We start from the raw sequence: 21,241 nt of genomic DNA on the forward strand, positions 1-21,241 counted from the left end.
CCTATACATTTGGGTTCGAATCTGCCTTCGGTTTCTGGCTTTACCTCTTTACTTGGCTTCTAGCCCGTTTGCTCGTTTGTAAATGGCAATCATGGAAAATAATTCCTGTGCCCTAGGGCTGCTGAGACACAGCCCCTTGTCTTCGGCAAAATGGCTGACCCAGTAAGCACCCCAGAGTGCTGGCACTCTGTGCCCACTTGCATGGGACACGGGATCTGGACCCAGCACTGGGCACTCGGGCTGACCTTCCAAGATGCCGGGAAGGAGTTTTGTTGTAGCTAGGATTTGGAGACGTTAGCCCATGACAGCGACTTAGAAGTTTCTCTCCTAGAACTTTGTCCTATATTATATTTCCCTGGTGATATAGGAACAGAAGGAAGTGTGTCCAGAACTTGAAAGAACATCTGGCCAGCTGAGTCCCTAGGTCATTTCCCAACCCCGGGCTGCTTCCCTGTGTGCCTCTTCCTTCCTTCCCTTCCATGGGGGCCCAGGCACTGTTTTCCTTGCTAAAATTACTACCCTCTACCTGCCAGGTGCCTTGCAGGGTTCTCCCCGTAAGCCTAGATTTGTAAGAGGGAGCTAGCCCCTTTGGCGCCTCCCTTCCCCGTGGCCCTTGAAGACAGGCCTGCCCTGTGTGCTCTGTAAGGTCGATCAGTTTGGGGAAACAGACAACCTTAGTCACAAAGGTCTAAGAAGTCTTCTCCTGGGCCACCTTCCTGACAGTTGCCTCTCCAGGGCAGAGCTCGGCACATCTCCGCTTGTCTTGTTGCATTTCCAGATGTCAAAACCGCCTCCTCCGGGCAGCTTCTCTCCCGGCCCTGAGTGTAGCTCCTTTAGAAGATGCTGTGAACCCAGAGGGTCTCACACTGTCCTTTTCACAGCAGTCCTGTTTGTCTGAATAGGTTTGTGGGAAACCCACAAGGACAAACCTATACCAGTCACCCTGGGGGTAAAGTCAGGGTGTGGGGCCCAGAACCCTGAGCTCGTGGTCACCTCACTTCCTGTGGTGGCATGGGTTTTTGAATGAAGCCCCCCCGCCCTGCCCGGGGTTTTCTAAGGGACATGTAGCCCCTTTCAGAACTATCCTAAATTAACAAATCAAGAGCTCGTCATCAAGAAGATGGCACTTTGTTTTACCGCAACAGGTTTCTTTGAGCCCTTCTCTGTCGCTAATTGGAACAAGGCGGGTGGGCCTCACACAGCTTATGTGGGAAGTCTGCTGGGCATCTGGGGGACCGTTGCCTTTCCTCCGTATTGCCTGCCAACTGCACCGTTGGATCTTGCAGATCGACCAGCTCAAGCACCGGTTGAATAAGATGGAGGAAGAGTGCAAGCTCGAGAGGAACCAGTCTCTGAAACTCAAGAACGACATCGAGAACCGGCCCAAGAGGGAGCAGGTTCTGGAACTGGAGCGGGAGAATGAGATGCTGAAGACCAAAATCCAGGAGCTGCAGTCCATCATCCAGGTGTGGGCTGGGGCAGGGCAGCGGATGGGAGGGGCAGACCCCGGCCGGGGCGTGCATCCCCCTTGCTGGCCACGGGGCTGCAGGCAGTCCACATTGTCCCGGGGTCCTTTGTGTCCCCGCTCTGCCAGGTGGGGTCACCGCACTCCCCACTTGTCGGAGACACGACATTATGTGAGATGACACTTGTCCCGGGCTCTGTGAGGCAGGGACAACCAGGAAACAGATTTCCCCCTTAAAGATCCCCAGAAATCCACCTCTCAGCTCCGCATGATTTGTTAAAATGTCCAGTGGCTCCCCACGTTTCTCATCACAGACTCGTTTTCAGGTGTGGAGGAGGAGGTAGCTGAGAAACACATGGACAGGGAAAGAAAAAGGCTTCCCCTCCCCCTTCATCCAGAATGGTTCTCGCAGAGTTGGCTGCCCGAGGTTTAAGGCGTGGATCTGGAGCCAAGAATGAATCCCGGGTTAACCAAAGCAGATTAATTGATATTTAGGGGGATGCATCTGGACGGGAGAGCTGTCCTCTCTTTGCTGTCACCTGTGAAGTGTTTAGGGGAGCGCCAACTGCTTTTTTTGGCTCTGATAAGAGCTAGGGCAGAACAATAGGCATTGGAATGTTCCTGAGCAGAAGTGGGTTTTATGCTTCTTTCCAAGAGATAAAATTCTTAAATAATAAGCTGCTTAAGGACCCCAGGAGGCACCAACTCCTTCTCTGCTTCCCTGGCACAAAACCTTCTGCTCTCCCAGCATCTGTCGCTGGCTCTGTGGTTCCCCCCTTCCCTTCCCCCTGCCTCTCCCTTTGGGTCCACCTGGCTCCCGGCCCTGCCCCTCCCCCATCATGGTCACACCATCTTGCCTGCCCGCCCAGGCCGGGAAGCGCAGCCTGCCGGACTCGGACAAGGCCATCTTGGACATCCTGGAGCACGACCGCAAGGAGGCTCTGGAGGACCGGCAGGACCTGGTCAACAAGATCTACAACCTGCAGGAGGAGGTCCGCCAGGCGGAGGAGCTGCGGGATAAGGTGGGAGCCCCCAGGCGGAGGAGCAGCACCCCGTCCCCACCCCCACCCCGGCCCCGGCCAGTACACCGACCCCCACTCTCTTCTGGGGACTAAGGTTTCAACCCAGTCCAGATTTCCCAGGTGTGCAGGCCTGAGCCCCTCGCTGTGATTGGTGAACTGCTGCACACCCCAGCCCCCGCCTTCCCCCTCCTGACCGCAGGCTCCATGAGGGCACGCAGTGTCTGCCCTTGCATTCCCTTGCATGTAGTAGGTAGGAAGCACATCCCAGCTAAATGTCCCCTGATGTGGCCCCCGCTCTTCAGAGAGCTGGCTCTCCAGGAGGGATAGCCCAGCGGGGAGGCTCGGCTGGGAGACCCCCCGGCCCCGCCTGCTGCCCGCTGGGTGCCGGCACTGAACTGAGCTCTCCCCATTGCTCGCAGTACCTGGAGGAGAAGGAGGACCTGGAGCTGAAGTGCTCGACGCTGGGCAAGGACTGTGAGATGTACAAGCACCGAATGAACACGGTCATGCTACAGCTGGAGGAGGTGGAGCGCGAGCGGGACCAGGTATGCGCGGACGTCTAGATGGCGTGGGGGCCTGAGCCGGGCTCCAGGGGCTCCTATGCCAGTGCGTGGTCCCCAGAGTCAGACAGCCACGCTCAGGCTCCGTCACTCATCAGACGTGCGGCTGCAGGCCATCTCCGCCCCTCAGAGGCCTCAGGGTCCGCATCTGGAAAATGGGAGGTGTTGGGGAGATACGGCCCTAGGGCTCTCAGCACGGTGCCGGTTCCTGGTGAGGGCAGGACACATAGCAGCTGTAATGTGGACTGTTGGGGAAGAGTTGAGGTCAGGAGAAGAGCAGGCTGACCCCCGCGCTGGGAAGCAGATGTCCAGACAGAGATCACGTCCTGGGTCTGATTTGGATCGGTTGGGGTGAAGAACAAAAGCGGCCTTGTCCTCCCCACCCCCCACCCCCGCCCCACAGGCCTTCCATTCCCGGGACGAAGCCCAGACCCAGTACTCACAGTGCTTAATCGAGAAGGACAAGTACAGGAAGCAGATCCGGGAGCTGGAGGAGAAGAACGACGAGATGAGGATTGAGATGGTCCGGCGGGAAGCCTGCATCGTCAACCTGGAGAGCAAGCTCCGGCGGCTCTCGAAAGACAGCAACAGCCTGGAGCAGGTGGGGCCCAGGTGGGCGTGGCCCCGCACACCTGCAGCCAGCGGGGGGGGGGGGGGGGGCTCCCCACCGGGGGCTCCCCACCTCCCCACCCTGTCCTTGACCCTCCTGCACATGCACACACCACTCTGCACGGACGGTGAATTTTGAACTTGGAAAATGTGGGGTAAAACCCTGTCTTGGCCACTTGCTTGGGCAAGTGACTTCCCCAGGTAGCCTCAGCTCCTTCTCCGTGGACCGCGGCTGGCTGCCAGCCACCCATCGAAGTCGCCACCACCACATGGAGGGTCACTGGGCATCAGGTGCCCGCTGCCCACTGCAGCCCCCGGTGCCTATGAGGGCACCGTCCTTTACAGACAGTATGGCGCTGGATGCTGCCATCGGAGCAGATGACCTTACCGTTGTCATAGCCGTGCCATCGGGTGTGGTCACACACAGGTCCAGGGCTGAGTGCCTTCTGCGTGTGAGCTCCAGCCCGCCAAGCCCTCCTTCCAGGAAGGTACCATGACAGTCCTCATGTACCAGGGGAGGAGCCCGGACCCTAGCAGCTGGGGGCACCCCTGGTCCGTGGCCTGGGGAACCTGGGGCGAGACCCTCAGAGGACACCGGTCCAAGAACTTGGCATTTCAACACCATGTTGTAAATCACAACAGTCCGTCTGGGCAGTTCGGCCACCTGTACAGTGGTGGGCTAGGGACAGGCAGGAGACACGCTGGGACAGGTGGCAGGAGGTGGCCAAGTCAGCTTGAGGGCTGAGGCCCTTCGTTGTTCTTTAGGGACCTTGACGCGTTTTGTGCCAGGAAGTAAGGCAGAGAGCTTTGGGTTTGGAGGAGGGAGCAGGAAGGTTGTATGGTTTGGGGAGAGCAGTGCAGCTGGGCCCGAGGCAGTAGCTAGAAAGCACCCGGACGGACAAGGCCCGAGCTGTGAGGTTCTGTGTTTGGAGCTCAGGCCCGGGTTGCCCCCTTGGGCTGTGAAGGTGGCTTGTCAGGCCCTAGGGGCTATTCCATTCATACTGCAAACACCACAAAACAGGGGGAGACAAGGGCAGGAGGCTGCTGACGAGTGGATGGAGCCAGAACCACGAGCCTGGGCATCAGGGAGGGGGAGAGGGGGACACAGGGGTCAGGGAGATGCACAGGCCGTCCTGAGTTTCAAGCTGGGGCCCCTGGGAAGGTCAGCCACCGACGGTGGCCGCTTATCCTGCCGCATCACTGGTGCTGACCTCTCTCCACCCCAGAGTCTTCCCAGGAACCTGCCAGTGGCCATCATCTCTCAGAACTTTGGGGACGCCAGCCCCAGGACGAACGGGCAGGAAGCTGATGACTCGTCTACCTCGGAGGAGTCTCCGGAAGACAGCAGATACTTTCTACCCTACCACCCCCCCAAACGCAGGATGAATCTGAAGGGCATCCAGGTATGAGGGGAGGGGCAGCCACAGGACCCCTGGGGGATGTGGCTGGATGCGACTCCCCCTGTTCCAGCCCCATCGGTGGGGATCCTGCCAGCCCCAGCTTCTGCCCCATTTGCTTTCACACACCTCCCATTTCTTGTCCGCGGAGCTGAAGTTAGAGACGGAATGAAGTAAGCATTATTTCGAAATTCATTCGTTTATTCAGCAAATAGGTATTGAGTGTCTATCCTGTGTTTATTGACGTTAATGGCTTGTGAGAGGCCCGCTGGGGTTCCTGTCCGCTCCGCTCAATGTCCAGGGCCGTCCGAGGCTCCCTCTCCAGGAGGAATGAGCGCATGAGATCATCTCACATGAGAGGGGCCAGGCAGCGCAGGGTGGAATACCTCCTGCCCCCCCGTAAAGCATCAGCACCTTGTGCCGGGCAAGGGTAGCCGAAAGCCTCATGCTTTCTGGAAAATTCCCCATGTCTGAGTCATGTACCCGGTTCTACTGGGCCTCACACCCACACGTGCTCCTTCCCTGGCCTCCACTGTCAGCTCTGATGCCCACTGAGCCATGTGTTGTCACCTCCCAGGATGGGGGGGGGGGCGCTCTGTGCCTGCCGCTGCCACACAGCCTGGGGTGCGGGCGTCACGTGCCATCGGGGGTCCCAATGCCACACAAGCTTCCTCTGTCCGTTCCCTCACTCCGCTGACAGGTGTCTCAGGCCTTGTCTGATTTGTCCCCTCTGTCCGTTGTCTTCCCCTCCCTCTCACAGCTACAGAGAGCCAAGTCCCCCATCAGCCTGAAACGAGCCTCAGATTTCCAAGGTTGGTGTGCCCCCAGACCCATCTCCTCTCTGTCTGTCCATCTGCCTCTCCTGCTCCTTTTTGCCCATTGTGGCGATCTGTCTTGCACAGTCAACTTGAGACAGGCCTGGGGGCCCCAGGTGGTGGGGCACCTGATAGTAATTAACACTCATCATCATGGGACAGGGATAGAGCTGTGACATAGAAACATCCCGTCTGGCGCACGCACACACACGTGCACACATGTGCTCACACACACGCTCACACTCACACACACACACACTGAGTTCAGCCCGGAGCCCGTGATCCTTTCGCCGGGACTGGCGCTTCTGTTCACGGCTTGTCAGCAGGACACGGGCTCGACCGTCCTTCCCGGCTTTCAGCCAGGTAGTCTGGGTCCAGCTGTGAGCCCCTGGCTCTCCAAGACACGGCATCTTCAGGATCCCTGTCCCTCATTCTCACTGTGACTCTAACGTCAGTGAGACTCTTGTGTGTCTCACTGTGACAGGTGGCTACTGAGGGTGTGCCTGGGGAAGTCAGACATCTGCTGTGTGCCAGGTGCCCATAGCTGGGAGCCTGTGCTCTGAGACGGGGCCATCAGTGAGGAGGGAGAGTGTGGCTCTGTACGCCCAAGAAAGAGGGAACGGAGGAGGGCTGCAGAAGTAGCCATCACGAAGGCTACTCAGGACACAACGGGGAGCAGGGGTAGGCTGGCGGAGCCTGGCGTGCTGCCCTTCCAGTGCTCAGAGCAGGGAATGCTGTCCCCCGTCTCCCGTCGGCCTGTTTGATAGAGATGGTGGGATCCGTTTGAGGATGGGGTCCCTGGGCAGGGAGGTTTCCAGCCTACCAGACCCCTGCTTCCATTCATGCCATTTCACAGAGCGCCAGGTGGGGCCCCCCTGAGCCCCGAGACATGGGACATCGTCCCAGGCTGCCCAGGGCCTGGCGACGGCAAGAGACACTAGTGGGCAAGACCAGAGTCTCCCTCCCGGGAGCCAACAGCTGGGGAAACAAGAGAAGGGAGGAGGCCGCCCCCACCCTCCCTAGGAGAACAGGCCACCCAGACAGGACAGCCCCCAGGTGCTCGGTGCTCACGGGGGGCTCTCAATGCCCTCTCCCCTGCCTTTCCCCTTTGCCTCCTGCCTCCGCGAGGACAGGGCGAGGGCATGAAGAAGAAGGTACAGACGCCAGCCCCAGCTCCTCCAGATCCCTGCCCATCACCAACTCCTTCTCCAAGATGGTAAGCCAGCCGGGTCCCCAGCACACCCCCTTCTGGCTCAGAGCCCGTCCCCAGCCCCACCTCTCCGTGGGCCGCAGCAGGCCGACCCCCTTGCTTTGCGCTCTGTGCTCTGCCCTGGGCCTGCAAGCAGCCTCACTCTGGGCTGCAGCCCAGACCCTCCTTATGTTTATTTAAAGATGTTTCCACCAGCTAAGGTTGTATTTACACCTTCTCGCGCCTTCTTTCCCAATTTAACACTTGGTGGGAGAAAGAAGAGAGGGGCCTCTGAGGAGCCATAGGGAACCACACAGGCAGCTGCTGAAAATTCTGCTAGGACTTCAGGTCCCAGGCCCCTCTGGCAGCCCCTGGAGGCTAGCCCCAGAGAGGGGGGGTGCTGGAGCAGCTGGAGCCGCAGACCACACAGCCCAGGCTCCCTGCCCCTCCCCCAGTCCCAGCCCGCCCTCCTCACCCCCAACACCCCCAATCTGGGGGTCCCAGCTTCCCCCTACCCTCCGGCAGGCAGCAGAAGGCGTGGGATTAGAAATTCTAACCCCAGAGGCAAAGCCCTGGGAAGCTTGTCAGCTCAGCTTCCAAAATCAGGCCCTGGGGGACGCAGAGGTTCGATAAGAAATGGCTCCTGTGTGCGGCTCTGGGGGGCAAAAGCCTAGGCTCTTATTTAAGGCAGCCCTTGCCAGGAGCCTGCAGGACTTCTTTCAAAGGATCGTCCTCTAGCAGCCTTGCCATTTGGGGTATCTGTCGCTGCCGCCACCACCAGGCCCCGGGGTCTTCCTCTCCAGAGTTGGGGTACAAGCCCGGCACCGCGGGGCCCGAGGAACCCAGCCGAGCAGGGTTCAAGGCTCAGCCCCGCACCCCCAATCTGCAAGCCCCACCCCCAGCCCTAGCCCCAGCGGCCTCCTGCCTGCGCCCTCCCTGCCCCCGCCAAAGGCTAGCAGATGTGCGAGCAGATGTGCGCCCCACTCTGGCTACAGCTGCCCTAAGCGGCCCCCAGCTGAGCACAAGCCTTCTCTGGCCAAGGTTGCTGCTGAGAACCAGTTCGCCTGCCCCTGTCGGGGGCGGGGATGCATCCGCGTGCATTTGAGCCCCTGTATCTGTAATATTTGTGCCCACGGAGGCACGGGGCTCCCCATCGCGCATCTGTGTTTCAAAGCAGCCCCACCGGAGCCGCTCCAGCATCATGTCCATCACCGCCGAGCCCCCCGGAAACGACTCCATCCTCCGGCGCTACAAGGAAGACGCGCCTCACCGCAGGTGGGTGGCGGGGGTGGCCAGAGGGCGCCCCACGGACTCCACACCCACTCACTCAGCCCTTGAGCCAGCCTCGTGCTGCCCACTTCACCGGTGAGGCAAGGCTCAGAGAAGGCGCTTGGTTTTCCCAGGGTCACTCCGCGAACTGCCAAACGGCGCAGCCTATGTATGTTTGCCCCGCTCGCGTGGAAATCAGGCATTTCCTGCCAAGAGCCGTAGACCCCAGCAAGAGTCTCCCCGTTCCTGCTTCCCCTCCCCCTTCCTCACCTCTGGGAAACCATCCATCCCCAGCTGGGGAGAGCGCCATGGAGGTGTGCCCCGGGCACTCAGATGCTGCGGGGTCAGCGGGACGTCAGGCATCTCATGCTCGGCATTAGAGATCCCTGGGTGGTTTCCAGAGGGTCTGGCAGCACCCAGCGCCCTGCAGGGTGGAATCCATGTCCCTGAACTGTCCACGGCCTGGTGTGGGCCTCGTGGCCGTGGGGAGCTTGGAACTCAGAGTCCGTGTCCTGTCTTGCATAAAGGGCACTCTCAGCCATGTAAGGCCCATCCCACACAGTGGCCTGAGCTCAAGTGGGTGCTCGGCTCCGTGTTGGGAAGGGAGTGAGTGGGAATCAGCCAGTGGGGCTGTTGGGACGCTGCTGACCGGCCCTTGGTGAGCCTCCTCTCACCGGCCACCTGGGACACCCTGCTTCCAGTGGTCTGTCCAGCCCTGTCCAGCTCTCTGTCCACCTTCCCCTCCTGCCCATGCCACCCTCTCCAAGCCAAGGCCTCTCGGAGAGCCAGAACGTTCCAGAATCCCCCGCCCTCAACCACGGCACACAGCCTGGGAAGCTCTTTGGTCACCCGCCCTTCCCCGCGCCTCCCTTGTCTTGCAGCACAGTCGAAGAGGACAATGACAGCGGCGGGTTCGACGTCTTGGACTTTGACGGTAGGCACGGGGTGGATCTCAGAGGCGCACCTGTGTGGCGGCTGCCTACCGTCTGGCGGGGGCACGACCATGTCACCCACACTCCGGGCCCTCCAGCTCAGAGCCCTGCACCTCCTAGGTCCTCAGGAAACACACGCGGTGTGGACGTCGAGAGGACAGTGTTTTCCTTCCCTTCCTCCCTGAGACTGGAGGTGTGGGGCAGATGAGCCCTGGGGAGACTGAGGGTGGGCAGCAGTCCTAAACCGGCCCCACAGCAGAGCCATCGTGACAGAGGGGACGTTCCCTGGGCCTCCAAAAAGCCCTGCAGAGAGCTGGGAACGAGGACTCAGTTTCCAGGGAGCCGCGGCCCCTTACAATCGGGGCGTGGGGGGGTTCAGCCCAGCGCACGTGGAGCCCCCACAGCCCACTACACCTGGGGCACAGGACACAAAGACTCATCCCCGAGTCCTTGCGCTGGCTGACCCCTGGGTGGTAGGGCTGTGATGTACCCACCCCGAGCACCTGCCTGGGCAGGCAGAAGACAGAGGGGTGGGAAGGGTCCAGAAGCTTCCTGGAGATGTTCCCGTGCCTCCAACAGCCCCTCCTCCACTGGAAGCACAGGGGCTGGCCCCCACGGCCCCAGGTGGGCCTGCCACTCTCTCTCGTATCCGGGCTTCCCCCAACCCTGCCCATACACTCCGTGGCTCTGGCTGCCAGCAGATACGATGAAGGATTAGCAGCTCTCCCTAATTGGGGACCATCAGAAGCTATCAAGTGTTAAAGAGAGGTTAGCACCTAATAGAGGCTGGGTAATGAGAAGAATTGAAGGAGTTTTGGAAAGGGGAACGCTCCAAAGAGAATTCTGGGCAGCCATCCAAGGCATTCTGCAGCGTCAAGACAAATTCCCGATGCTGGGAGGCCTTTGTTACCAGCTCAGAGCTGGTTTGCACGTCCTCTATCCTGGTGCCTGGGCTGCAGGGAGCGGGTGTCTGACCCCCGAGGCCTTGGAGTCTCACTGAGTTGGGAAGAGGGGTCAGTCCTCCATCCGGAGTCTGCCCTGCAGGCCCCGCCCCAGCCCGCAGGCCTGGAAGCTGCAGATGTAAGATCTAAGGTGGTCCCGAGATGAAAATATGGACCCTAATTCAATTCTGCTAGGGCAGACCCCTTTCCCACGTACAGAAACAGGAATCCTAAAAAGCAGGTAGCTGGCAGGGCTTCCCAGTAGAAGAGCCTCAGAGGCAGGGGCATAGTTTTTTGGAAGACGTTTCAGTGCAGCATCTACGGCCAGCCTCCTGGCCCGGGGCCCAGTGGGAAAATTTCCTGGGAGGCAGGCAGGGAGCAGCAGGAGCCACCCTCCCTGTTCTGCGGGTTCTCACGAGCAGAGTGGCCCCTTTGCAGATGACAGTCACGAGCGCTGCTCCTTCGGACCCCCGTCCATCCACTCCTCCTCCTCCTCCCACCAGTCTGAGGGCCTGGATGCCTACGACCTGGAGCAAGTCAACCTCATGTTTAGGAAGTTCTCTCTAGAAAGGTACCCTGGTGGCGGGAAAAGGGAGCCAGAGCTGGGGGAGGGGACAGCGGAGGGGACGGCGGCATAAAGGCCCGCCAACCCCTAGATCTCCCAAAAAGGGACCATCCAGCTCCCCCAGATTCTAGGCTCAGAGGGTCCCAGAGCCAGAAAGCATCTCCCCAGACCCTGATCAGGCCCAGAGAGGAAGGGGCCTGTGCAGGGCCACCCAGAGAGGCAAGGGGGCAGCCCTTGATGTCCAAGGGGCCCCTGCCCCACCTGAGAGGCGGGAAGCCTGGTGGCCGGTGCCCACGGCAGCCCCCCACTCCCTGGTGTGTGAGGACGAGCCGAGCAGCCTGTTGGCACAGACGTCCAGTGGGAGAGCTCAATGTGGCCGCTGCCACGGGCTGGGGGGACAGCGATGGGACCCTGCTCCACATCCTTGGCTGCGACTCCTGGCAGTGAGCACCAGGCTCTGTCTTCCAGTTCCCGAAATCTAAGCTCCCATTCTCGCCTCTGGGTTCCCCCCATCCCACGGGAGCCAGTTACATCTCCCAGCCCAGGCGTCTTCTCCTGCAGCGAGAGGAAGGGGACCCTGCCCCTGGAGGCCTGCCGTGGGGCATGTCCTAACCGCCACTCCCTTCCCTGACCCAGACCCTTCCGGCCGTCTGTCACGTCCGTGGGGCACGTGCGGGGTCCCGGGCCATCGGTGCAGCACACCACACTGAACGGCGACAGTCTCACCTCTCAGCTCACCCTGCTCGGGGGCAACGCACGAGGCAGTTTTGTCCACGTGGTCAAGCCGGGCTCCCTGGCCGAGAAGGCGGGCCTCCGCGAGGGCCACCAGCTGCTGCTGGTGAGGGGCCGGGGGAGGTGGCAGCACAGCCCGAGTAGGGCCCCGGACTTTCCCCGCTCCTTCCACACCTGTGCTCACAGAGGGCACACGCACCCGCAGGAGGGAGCAGGAGGGAGGCAGGCCTGCAGCCCCTCCCCCCAATTCTCTCCCAAGGCCCCCGTGTGTGTGCGTGTGTCTGGAGCGCGTATGCACACACCCCTGTGCACACACATTAACCCACGGGGAGGCAGATGAGTTTAAGTGGGCCCCTTCCTTGGCTCTCGGCGACCTTGAGCTGGTCACAGTTTGGGGGGAGGGGCTTTTGTTTCCCTGGGCGGGGCGGCCTCACCCCTGCAGCCCCGCCTGCCCATGGAGCCCAGGAGAACAGTGTGTCTCTGATACCCAGCTGGAAGGCTGCATCAAAGGCGAGCGGCAGAGCGTCCCCCTGGACACGTGCACAAAGGAGGAGGTGCACTGGACCATCCAGCGATGCAGCGGCCCCGTCACCCTGCACTACAAGCTCAACCAGGAGGGTAAGGCCGCCACGCCCGCCTGTGCACAGCCACGCCCAGCAGCACAGCCCGTGTGGGTGAGGCCCTGGATAAGCGGCCTCCACGTTCAGTGGGAGGAATGAGCTGGTCGCAGCCCCATCGGGAGGGTCTGACGTGACCCTGGCAGGCAGGGGAGGGCAGGTGAACGGGAGCCCCGGGGAGCACATCCCGGCCCTAGGATGTCTTGGTGTAGACAGCCTGCTTGGTCACACACAGATGGCCAGACCAGGCAGGAGGAGGCAGGGGTCCCTGGCTGATGGCCTACTTCCTGGCCCCAACGGAGGTGGGGACTCCAGGCTGGCCGCCCCGACACCGGCAGGGCCACCAAGCCACAGTCCAGGCCATGCCTTCTGCTCTGTGGTCGGGGCTCCAGGACCATCTCCAGAAGGCCTCCCTCCCTTCTCATCTGGCCCCAGCAGGGCTGCGATCTCAGCTCCTCTTCCTGGGCCCCGAGGCCTGGGCAGTGAGCGCCAGGCTCCGCCTTCCAGTTCCCGAAGTCTAAGCACCCATTCTCACCTCTGGGTTATTTTTCCTGCATGATTGTCTCTGCAGCTGGATCTTATTTTTAACCACTAGGGCTCATGAATGTTTCAACAGAGAATAAATAGCCACTTTCTCTCTAGCCGCTCCCCACTGCCCCCTGCTAGCGCGCACTCCTTCCCGGCAGTGGCTGGTTGCTGGGGAAGATGACTGTGATGGCTCTGTCCCCACACACAGGGCCCAGCCACTGCAGCCTCCTTCTCCTCACGTGGGCAGGCTCCTCCCCTCTTCCCAGCCCGGCTTTCCAGCCCGGCTTTCCAGCCCGGCAGAAAGTCTCTGGGCAGCGCCCTGCCCACTGGCCAGCAGTCCCCTGAGTTGAAGCTCTGTGGTCCAGAATTCAGGGTCAGAAAGGTCCCGCCCAGCAGGGTCACGTCTATAGGGCCTTTCTCTGAGGCAGCAGAGAGCTCAGAGAGTGATGGGCGTTAACCCCGCCCAGGGGAGCTGGAAGGACCTGACCGGCCATCCCCGCCGGCCTCTCCAGAAACATTGACCAGACAGCCCTGCTGGTGGGTTCAAGCCTTCCCCAGTGCATGTGGTGATGACACGCTGGGCCTGACTCTTAGAACCGTTATAGTTTCTACTGGGTTAGGCAGCTCGGGGGGGGGGGGGGCCTGATTTGGGGATTTGCATTATGGATTTATATTATAGACATTCATTTTGCTGGATTTATTGTATTCGAGGTTTATGACCTGCTTTCGTCCAGAGGGATTTGTACAAACTCATACTGTAGAGGACAGTGGCATTAAATAAGGTCAAAACAGCACACAGTGTGGTCCTACCACTTGGGAAGACCTCTGGGTGGTGTCTGGACAGCTACACGTGTCGATGATCAAGGACCTAGTGATTGCACTTCCGTGAGTAGAGCCAGGAGAAACGAGAGCACGTGTCCACAAAAGACACGTATGAAACTGCTCCCAGCAGAGCGACCTGTCACAGCCAAGTCCCGGGAACAGCGCAGCTGTGCACACAGCAGAAGGGCTAAATGAAAGCGTGGAGGGTGTCGCAGCAGAGGTCCCCGACCTGTTGCAGCTTGGCACACAACTTAGCTGCGAGTTCCTTGGCAGCCAAGACAAAGTGCGGACACAGGGGGAGTCCCTGTGAGCTCTAAGAGGCACATGCCACTTGGGTGCGTCCCCAGGGGCAGCAAAGAGGGAATTTGTGCCTGGAGGATCTTGACAGCGGGAAGCCCTTCGCCGGCGGACAGCCCTCACTTCCTTGACCTTCTCTCCTTGCACAGGGTACCGGAAGCTGCTAAAGGACATGGAGGAGGGCCTGATCACCTCGGGGGACTCCTTCTACATCCGGCTGAACCTGAACATCTCCAGCCAGCTGGACGCCTGCTCCCTGTCCCTGAAGTGCGATGATGTCGTGCATGTCCGTGACACCATGTACCAGGACAGGCACGAGTGGCTGTGCGCGCGGGTCGACCCTTTCACGGACCACGACCTGGACGTGGGCACCATACCCAGCTACAGCCGGTGAGGACGGAGCTGGTGCCGCGGCGGGGGGAGGGGAAGGAGGGGCTGCCGCCCAGCAGAGGGGCTCACCGGGGGACTGGCGCCTGCTGACCAGTGAGGCCCCCCCATTCCCTCCTCCTCCTGAAGCTTCCCCTGCCGCCCAGGGATATTTCTCCCTTGAGTCCTGTTGCTTCACTCACGCCCAGGAAACTATCCTTCAGCCATTGCAGGGGAATGCTGTGGGCTCTCGGTTTTATGCTCTTTGGCTAGTCATGGCAAGCGTTGCCGCAGGCCACCTCCCTGATATCCTCACGTAATTAGACAGCCGTAGCACATCGGTTAAACACGACAGGTGTCTGTTAAGCACCTGCGGACTCCAGCGGTCACTCAGGCCGGCCCTGTAAGGTCAGCATCTGCAGACACCCTCTCCCAGGGCTTGGAGGAGGGGATTTGCCATGGTCAGCCGTGGCTGCGGGGCTCAAAACGAGCTGTCTGGTGTCATGTCCTCCCTGGGGTGGCCCCTGAGCCCCAGAGCTCCCCCTGCCTAAGGGCAGGCCTGGCCCTGAGGTTCTGCCCTCCTCTCCCATCTCCCCCAGAGCCCAGCAACTCCTCCTGGTCAAGCTACAGCGTCTGATGCATAGGGGAAGCCGAGAAGAGACAGACAACAGCCACCACACCCTGAGGGCACTCCGGGTAGGTACCCCTGCGCGCTGCCAGCGGACACCTCCCGCGCAGGGGCGGTTTGGAGAGGGCTGACACGGGAGCCGCTAATCTCAAGGGTGATGGGCTGTAGGGACTTTGGTTCCTCGGGAATGGGACAGCCGCTCCAGGAGGAGCCCTGCCCTCAGGGACCTTCCCCAGCAGGGACACAGCCTTTCCCCTGCATCTCTGGTCTCCGCTAGAACAAGTCTCGGGGCTCCCCTTACCCTCCAAGCTTGCTCCCCATCTGGAATGCCTTGATTCCACGACTAATGCTTCTCCCCTTCACACTGAGGGGGCTTGAGGACACGTCCCTGGTTCTCAGTGGCCTCCATGGGCTCTCGCATCCTGCCGAGCCCAGCAAGTCTGACCAACTGATAACTAATTTCAGAACACCCTTCAGCCTGAAGAGCCACTTTCCACCAGTGACCCCCGGGTCAGTCCCCGCCTCTCTCGAGCAAGTTTCCTTTTCGGCCAGCTCCTTCAGGTAAAATGCCCAGAGCGCCTACTGACTTGGCAATCGTGTTTGGCTGTGTCTATGCCCTCTTGCTGCCGAGAAGAGAAGACCTGATTAAAATAACTGTGCTTTGCGTTTGTACACCCACTCGAAACTTTCCCCAGTGCCTCACGTTTCCCATCCCATTGTACCCTCACAGTGACAGGTCAGTAGAGTGTCTCTGCACCTGTTGGAAACAATGTCACTTGCATAAAAGATGGGAGGAAGTTAAGGCTAGAAGATTTTAAATAACTTAGCTATTCAAGTATTAATAGATCAGAAACAGTGTATCAGGGAAAAAAAGACATCGCAGGTGTCTAGGTCAGTTTCATCCCTCTGATCATGCATGAAATTTATCTCTGAGCATCCTGGCAGCCAAGGGAAAAAGGGAAAGACTGCAGATTCTTTAAATCTTATCTGATCACAGAAACATTTTATTTCTCTGGGACCAGAAAAATGTTTCCCTATGTTTAATTCTAAAATGGACTTTATTTTGCATGATTCCTTTTACAAGGACATTGACTAGCACAGTAGACGATAGCTTCAGAAGGGATTTCACATAAATGCAGAAGTATCCTCTGCAGCCCTTTCTTCTGTTGCCTGCTGACAAGAGCTAAGGGAGGAAGGTTAAGGTGTGGTCCCACAAGGATATCCCTGTGTTGGTACCAGGCTAATCCGGCCCCAGCGGAGCTGGTATGTCACTCCACTTGCTCCATTCTAATGTGAGAACATAGGACACCCAAGGAAATGGTGAGCAGTATGACCCTGAAACCAGGTAGATGCAGACAGGTGCCGGAGAGATACTCAGGGAGGTAGAAGGAGCCCTGGTGAGTCTGAGCTACTCCTACGTGTGAGACCACAGTCCTGCCCATGTCACTGCCCACATGTCATGCAAAAGTCATAAACCTTGGGCACCCCTGGGTGCCTCACCCAAGGGCCAGTGAATGACAGAGCCCGACTGAGATCTCAGCTCCCCAGATTTTTCTTCCTGCCGCAGGAGGGTATGGAGAGATCAAAGCAGCTCAGAGAGTTGTTGGGAATTTAGTCTGTGTCCACCATGGAGGAATCCCTCTCCACCCTCCAGGGCTCAACTCTGAATTGTACAAGGTGGGTGCCCCCAGAGCATTTGGGGAAACTGAGGCAGGGGCTGTGGAGAACGGTGTTATGGGAGATGGAGCTGTCCTGCCCACGCCCACAAAGTGGGGGCTCCCAGCCGGAGACCTTCCACCCACGGCTCCCCAGGAATGCACATGGGATTGCCAGAGGGACTCCCCGTGCACCCCACCTGCACCACACCACACCACACAGGGTTCAAGCCTGATTAGGGAGGAGAGTCAGCCTTTGTTTGCTTACTTACTTACCAGTGATGTCCAAAATCGCTCAAGGACCCTTCCAGCCTGCTAAGTGTCTCCTGTCTTCACGGGAGAATGTGACTGACCCTGGTCCCTGGGAAGAGCTGGGGTCCTACCAGAGGTCTCCCCAAGCCTGGTGGTGGCAGCTCAGTCTGGTTAGAAGCAAGGTCCACCAGCCCTGCCCCTGTCCTCCAGTTCGTCAGCAGGTCTGAGAACAAGTACAAGAGAATGAACAGCAACGAGCGAGTCCGCATCGTCTCGGGGAGCCCCCTGGGGAGTCTGACCCGGACGTCCCTGGATGCCACCAAGCTCTTGACCGAGAAGCAGGAAGGTATGACATTCCTGGATGCCACCTAGCTCTTGACCGAGAAGCAGGAGGGAGTCTGGCCCCTCCCCACCTCTTGCTGGCATGGGGGCTTCCGGGGGTCCGGGCAGGTCCTGTGGCTCCCCACCGGGGGGGTGGGACACACACTCCCTCGAAACGGGTTCCACCCTGGGAGGAGCTGCCAGGGGACCCGCCTGGCCTTGGCCCTGTGGCACACACAGCCTGCCAGCAGGGGTGAAGGAGGAGGGCATCTCACCAGGCTCACCCCTCACAAACACTCGCTAGTGTTGGTTGGAGCCCAGATGCCCATGTTAATTGGAGCTGTTTGCTGTGAAGTGTTCACTTATTGATTTCTCTCCCCACTGCGTGCTTCTTGCCATTGATCAAGCCGGCCCGGGGTCACCGGCTGCACAGCCCCTGTGGAAGGGGACTGATGGCGAGCCAGCCTTCCCAGCTGCCCTCATGGGGCCAGGTGGCCCAGGCACAGATGGCAGGAAGGCCTGGGATCCCCTCCAGACTGGCCCTCTGACAGCCAGGTCAGGGGACCAAGGAAAGGACAAGCCACTGGTTTCTGGGGCTGTGGTTCCTGGAGCTGCCCAGGGCCATCTCTGTGCCGCTCCCCACACACCAGCCAGAGAGGCTGGAAAAGGCAGAAGGGAGGCCACATCGTTCCCTGCCTCTGGCTCTGGTGGCTTCCCAGAGCTTCTGAAATAAGCCCCAAGCCCCTCTTGGCCAGCCCTTCCCACCCATGCCCCCTCGTCCGTTCCTGCCAGCCGCTCATTCTCCTCATGAAGGGGAGGGTGGTCCCTCCCCTTCAGGGACAGCTCTTGCTCCAACTCTTCTCACCTGGCTCCTTCTCTAACCACTGGCCCCAGTCCCTGACTGTCCTCAGAAAAGCCATCCTTGCCCATCCTGCTCCCACTCCCTCCTTGAGAGCTAGGCACTGCTGCCCAGTGCGGTTGGGCTCATTACAGGCCTCTGACCTGCCTCCAGCTGCCACCACCTCCCTGAAAGCAGGCACCAGGAGGCAGGGCCATGGCCCCAGCCGCCCAGAGCAGGGCCGGGCCCTGGGGTACTTCGTAAACACTCCCGGATGGCCAAGGGGCATCCTGGTTCCTGCAGACCCCGTGGGGTCAAGGAGGCTCCCAGGCCCTCCATGCCCTGCACCCTGGCAGGCAGGCCGGGGTCTCACCTCTGGCCCTTCCCTGTTCCCTCCCAGAGATGGACCCCGAGAGTGAGCTCAGCAAGAACCTCAGCCTGATCCCCTACAGCCTGGTGCGTGCCTTCTACTGTGAGCGCCGCCGGCCCGTCCTCTTCACGCCCACCATGCTGGCCAAGGCACTGGTCCAGAAACTGCTCAACTCAGGGGGCGCGATGGAGTTCACCATGTGCAAGCCAGGTGAGTGCGCCCCACAGGCCAGGAGTGCATCCTGGGGCTGCCTCCTCCACCAGGTCAGGTGCAGGGGTGGGTAGGAGAGCGGATGGAAGGGCCACGCTCCCTCCTGGCCCGGTGTGCATGGGGAGGTAGAGTCACAGTCCCCGTCGCTGTGGCAGCCCCCTCGGAGTTCCCCGCGGCCCCAGAGTGGGGAACCTCCCCTTCAACATTCACACCAAGGGTCTGGGATGAAGGGCACAGGGTCAGTTAGGAGATAGGACTTGGGATGCCCACTCTGGGCCCTTAGGTAAGAGCCGAGCCATCTCTCATCACTAGGGCGCCTGTGTCCTCGATGTGGCTAGGGAACCATGGTCAGATACCCTATAACAGAGGGCTGAGCCCCAATCCTGGTCGCGAACTAACTACAGTCATCCTTAGCATCATCTGTATTTAATTCGTGGCCATCCGGGACCACCCGTATCAGCCGAAAAGCAGGTGCCCAGCGGGGCATTTGTTATAATAAAATACATGTAACATAAAATTTACCACTTCAACCACTTCAGAGTGTCCAGTGCGGGGCTGTGAAGTATACCTGTACTTGCAGAACTTTTTCATCTTCCCCAAATGAAACTCTGTCCCCACTAAACCCTCAGTGCCCCCCCCCTTGCCCCAGGTGCCCACGTTACTCTCTGTGTAGATCTGACTTCTCCGTGGGCCTTGAGTGAGGGGAATCATCCGGTGTCCTTCCTTGGCCTCTGGCTTCTGTCACTCAGCATCATATCCTTGAGGTCTGACCCTGTGGTAGCTGGTGGCAGCACGTCCTTCCTCGTTAAGGCCGAGGGACAGTCCCCGCGGTGTCTACCTCACCAACACTGGTCCTGTGCCTTAACAGCAGTCGTGCTAATGGATGTGACATGCAGGCCTCAAGGTTTTGGGTTCGCCTTCAGAGGGGCAGTTTACATACAGCAACGTGCCCCCATTTTCAGCGTGACCTTGAACGAGTCTGGGTGGGTGTCTGCACCCCACAACCCAGCCACGAGCAGGAGACAGGACAGTGCGTCCCCTCAGGCTCCGCTCCACCCCCCCCGCCCCAGGCGCTGCTAATCAGCTTGCCATCACACATTGGTTTGCGTGTTTTAGACTCTTCTACAAACGGGACCATGCAGTGTAGAATCCCTTGCAACTGACTCCCTTCACTCCACATGTTTTTGAGACCCATCCGTGCTCCTGCTGCTTGCAGAGTCCCATCCCTGCAACCTGGGCGGCCATATCCATCCATCAGGGGTCCTTTCTGCAAACCTCGTGTAGGTTTCTCGTGTGGGACTGGGTCTGGGAATGTTCAGAAGCATCACAGGGTGGGGTGCAGACATCATGAGCATTCTCTCCTGCTTTTGCCACCTGCATTCATCAGTAAGCCCTAACATGTGGGGGGGGCCTGAGCCGGAGCAGACCCCCCTGCTGATTCCCGGGACACAGTGCCACACGCAACCTTCTCTGGCATGCTGGCGCTGATGCCCCTGAGCACTCCCTGGATGCCCGGCTCAGTGGGAAGTGAGAGGCTGCACCCCCAGTGTCCCCCCCATGGTTTAGACCCTCTACGGTCCACGGCCGGGAAGGCCTCGGTGGACAGTGTGGTTGGTGGGAATGAGCATGTCCCTTGAGGCGAGTGGTCTCTGGGTTAGGTTCTGCCCTTCCCATCCCTCCCCAGCTGTTTATTTGGGGCAAGCTCTCTGTTTCTTATGCTGCAAAACTGGGATAATAGTGGTCACTTCTCCTAGAAGTTAGAAGCTCATGGATGGCCAGAGGCTACCCTGGGGCCAAGGACAGCATGGGTTCCAGGTTCTTAGCCCCCCACATGGAGCAAGCGGGTGCAGACAGTTCACTAAGTCCTGCAGCTGCCGCAACACCCCCTGCCTTTCTTGACAGGGTCTGCTTGGCTCCAAGGCCCTCCCAAGCCCAGCTTCAGGTGTAGGAATCTTTCAAGGGTGTGCAACCCCAGGCTCTGCCTGCCTATCTGGGAACCTCACACACTCTGCAGGGAGGCTCTGGGAAGAGGACCTCACTCCTGCCTGAGGCTCCCTCCCTGGCAATACAAGATTAGGTAGAAAGCCGATTTAAAAATCCCACTTAGCCGCTCTGAATCCTATAAATGTGTTCTGTCTTCCCTTTGGTGCATTCATAGCCAGGGAGCTGTGGGCACTGTAGGGTGGGCGTTCTAGGCTGCCTCCCTCCCCCAAAATCACCTTTGGCTCCTCCCATGCTGGCTCGCCCCCAGATCCCTTCCCACTCAGTTCCAGTGCACAATGTAGCGTACTCGCCAAATCCGCAGGCTAGTGTGGGCTGCCCCGGCCAGCCTGGGTCTGAACAGGGAACTCTATCCTCCTCCTTTCATAAATGGAGAACCTGAGGTCAAGAGATTAAAGATGTGTTCATGGTCACCCAGCAAGTGAGTTGGGCCTCCAATATATACCTCCTCTTCCAGGAAGCCTGCCTCTTCCTCTATTCCCTCCAGAACTCCTCACTGCTGCCACAGTAAATAGCCCATCACTGCGCCTACTAAATTGTTTTGTAGTTTTCTGTATCCCACATTCTTCTCCCCAGCTGTGTCATAGATTCTCAAGTACAACAACAGCTATGCTTTTAACATATTTTTATTCTAATGACTGATCCTTAGATTTTCAATAAATGATAAATTCCAATAAAAATTAACTTAATGGATGGGCAGATGGATGGAGGGATGGTGGGGGGGATGGTTGAATGGAAGGATAGTTGGATGAGTACATAGATGAACGGGTGTATTGGTGGATGGGTAGATGAATGGATGGGTGGATGGGTGGAGGGATAGACAGATGGATAGCTGGAGGG

At 59.3% G+C, this 21,241-nt stretch overlaps 1 protein-coding gene across 3 annotated transcripts in view; it reads left to right on the forward strand.

Moving 5' to 3' along the window:
- The window catches only part of CARD11 (caspase recruitment domain family member 11), a 113,801-nt gene that overhangs the window by 87,027 nt on the left and 5,533 nt on the right, over positions 1-21,241 (forward strand). For 2 of the 3 annotated variants that reach the window (XM_045994043.1, XM_045994044.1), the window contains exons 6-22: positions 1,287-1,466; positions 2,335-2,487; positions 2,907-3,032; positions 3,451-3,648; positions 4,883-5,059; positions 5,814-5,865; positions 7,002-7,084; positions 8,232-8,332; positions 9,208-9,260; positions 10,638-10,770; positions 11,401-11,602; positions 11,988-12,114; positions 13,910-14,150; positions 14,726-14,822; positions 15,220-15,315; positions 16,872-17,007; positions 18,221-18,400. In XM_045994043.1, coding sequence (XP_045849999.1) covers positions 1,287-1,466; positions 2,335-2,487; positions 2,907-3,032; positions 3,451-3,648; positions 4,883-5,059; positions 5,814-5,865; positions 7,002-7,084; positions 8,232-8,332; positions 9,208-9,260; positions 10,638-10,770; positions 11,401-11,602; positions 11,988-12,114; positions 13,910-14,150; positions 14,726-14,822; positions 15,220-15,315; positions 16,872-17,007; positions 18,221-18,400 — 2,335 coding nt within the window. The remainder of the gene's footprint in view (positions 1-1,286; positions 1,467-2,334; positions 2,488-2,906; positions 3,033-3,450; positions 3,649-4,882; positions 5,060-5,813; positions 5,866-7,001; positions 7,085-8,231; positions 8,333-9,207; positions 9,261-10,637; positions 10,771-11,400; positions 11,603-11,987; positions 12,115-13,909; positions 14,151-14,725; positions 14,823-15,219; positions 15,316-16,871; positions 17,008-18,220; positions 18,401-21,241) is intronic. The other variant, XM_045994045.1, reaches the window with a different exon arrangement.

This window comes from Meles meles, chromosome 21 (assembly GCF_922984935.1).
Source record: "Meles meles chromosome 21, mMelMel3.1 paternal haplotype, whole genome shotgun sequence".
NCBI classification, from domain to species: domain Eukaryota; kingdom Metazoa; phylum Chordata; class Mammalia; order Carnivora; family Mustelidae; genus Meles; species Meles meles.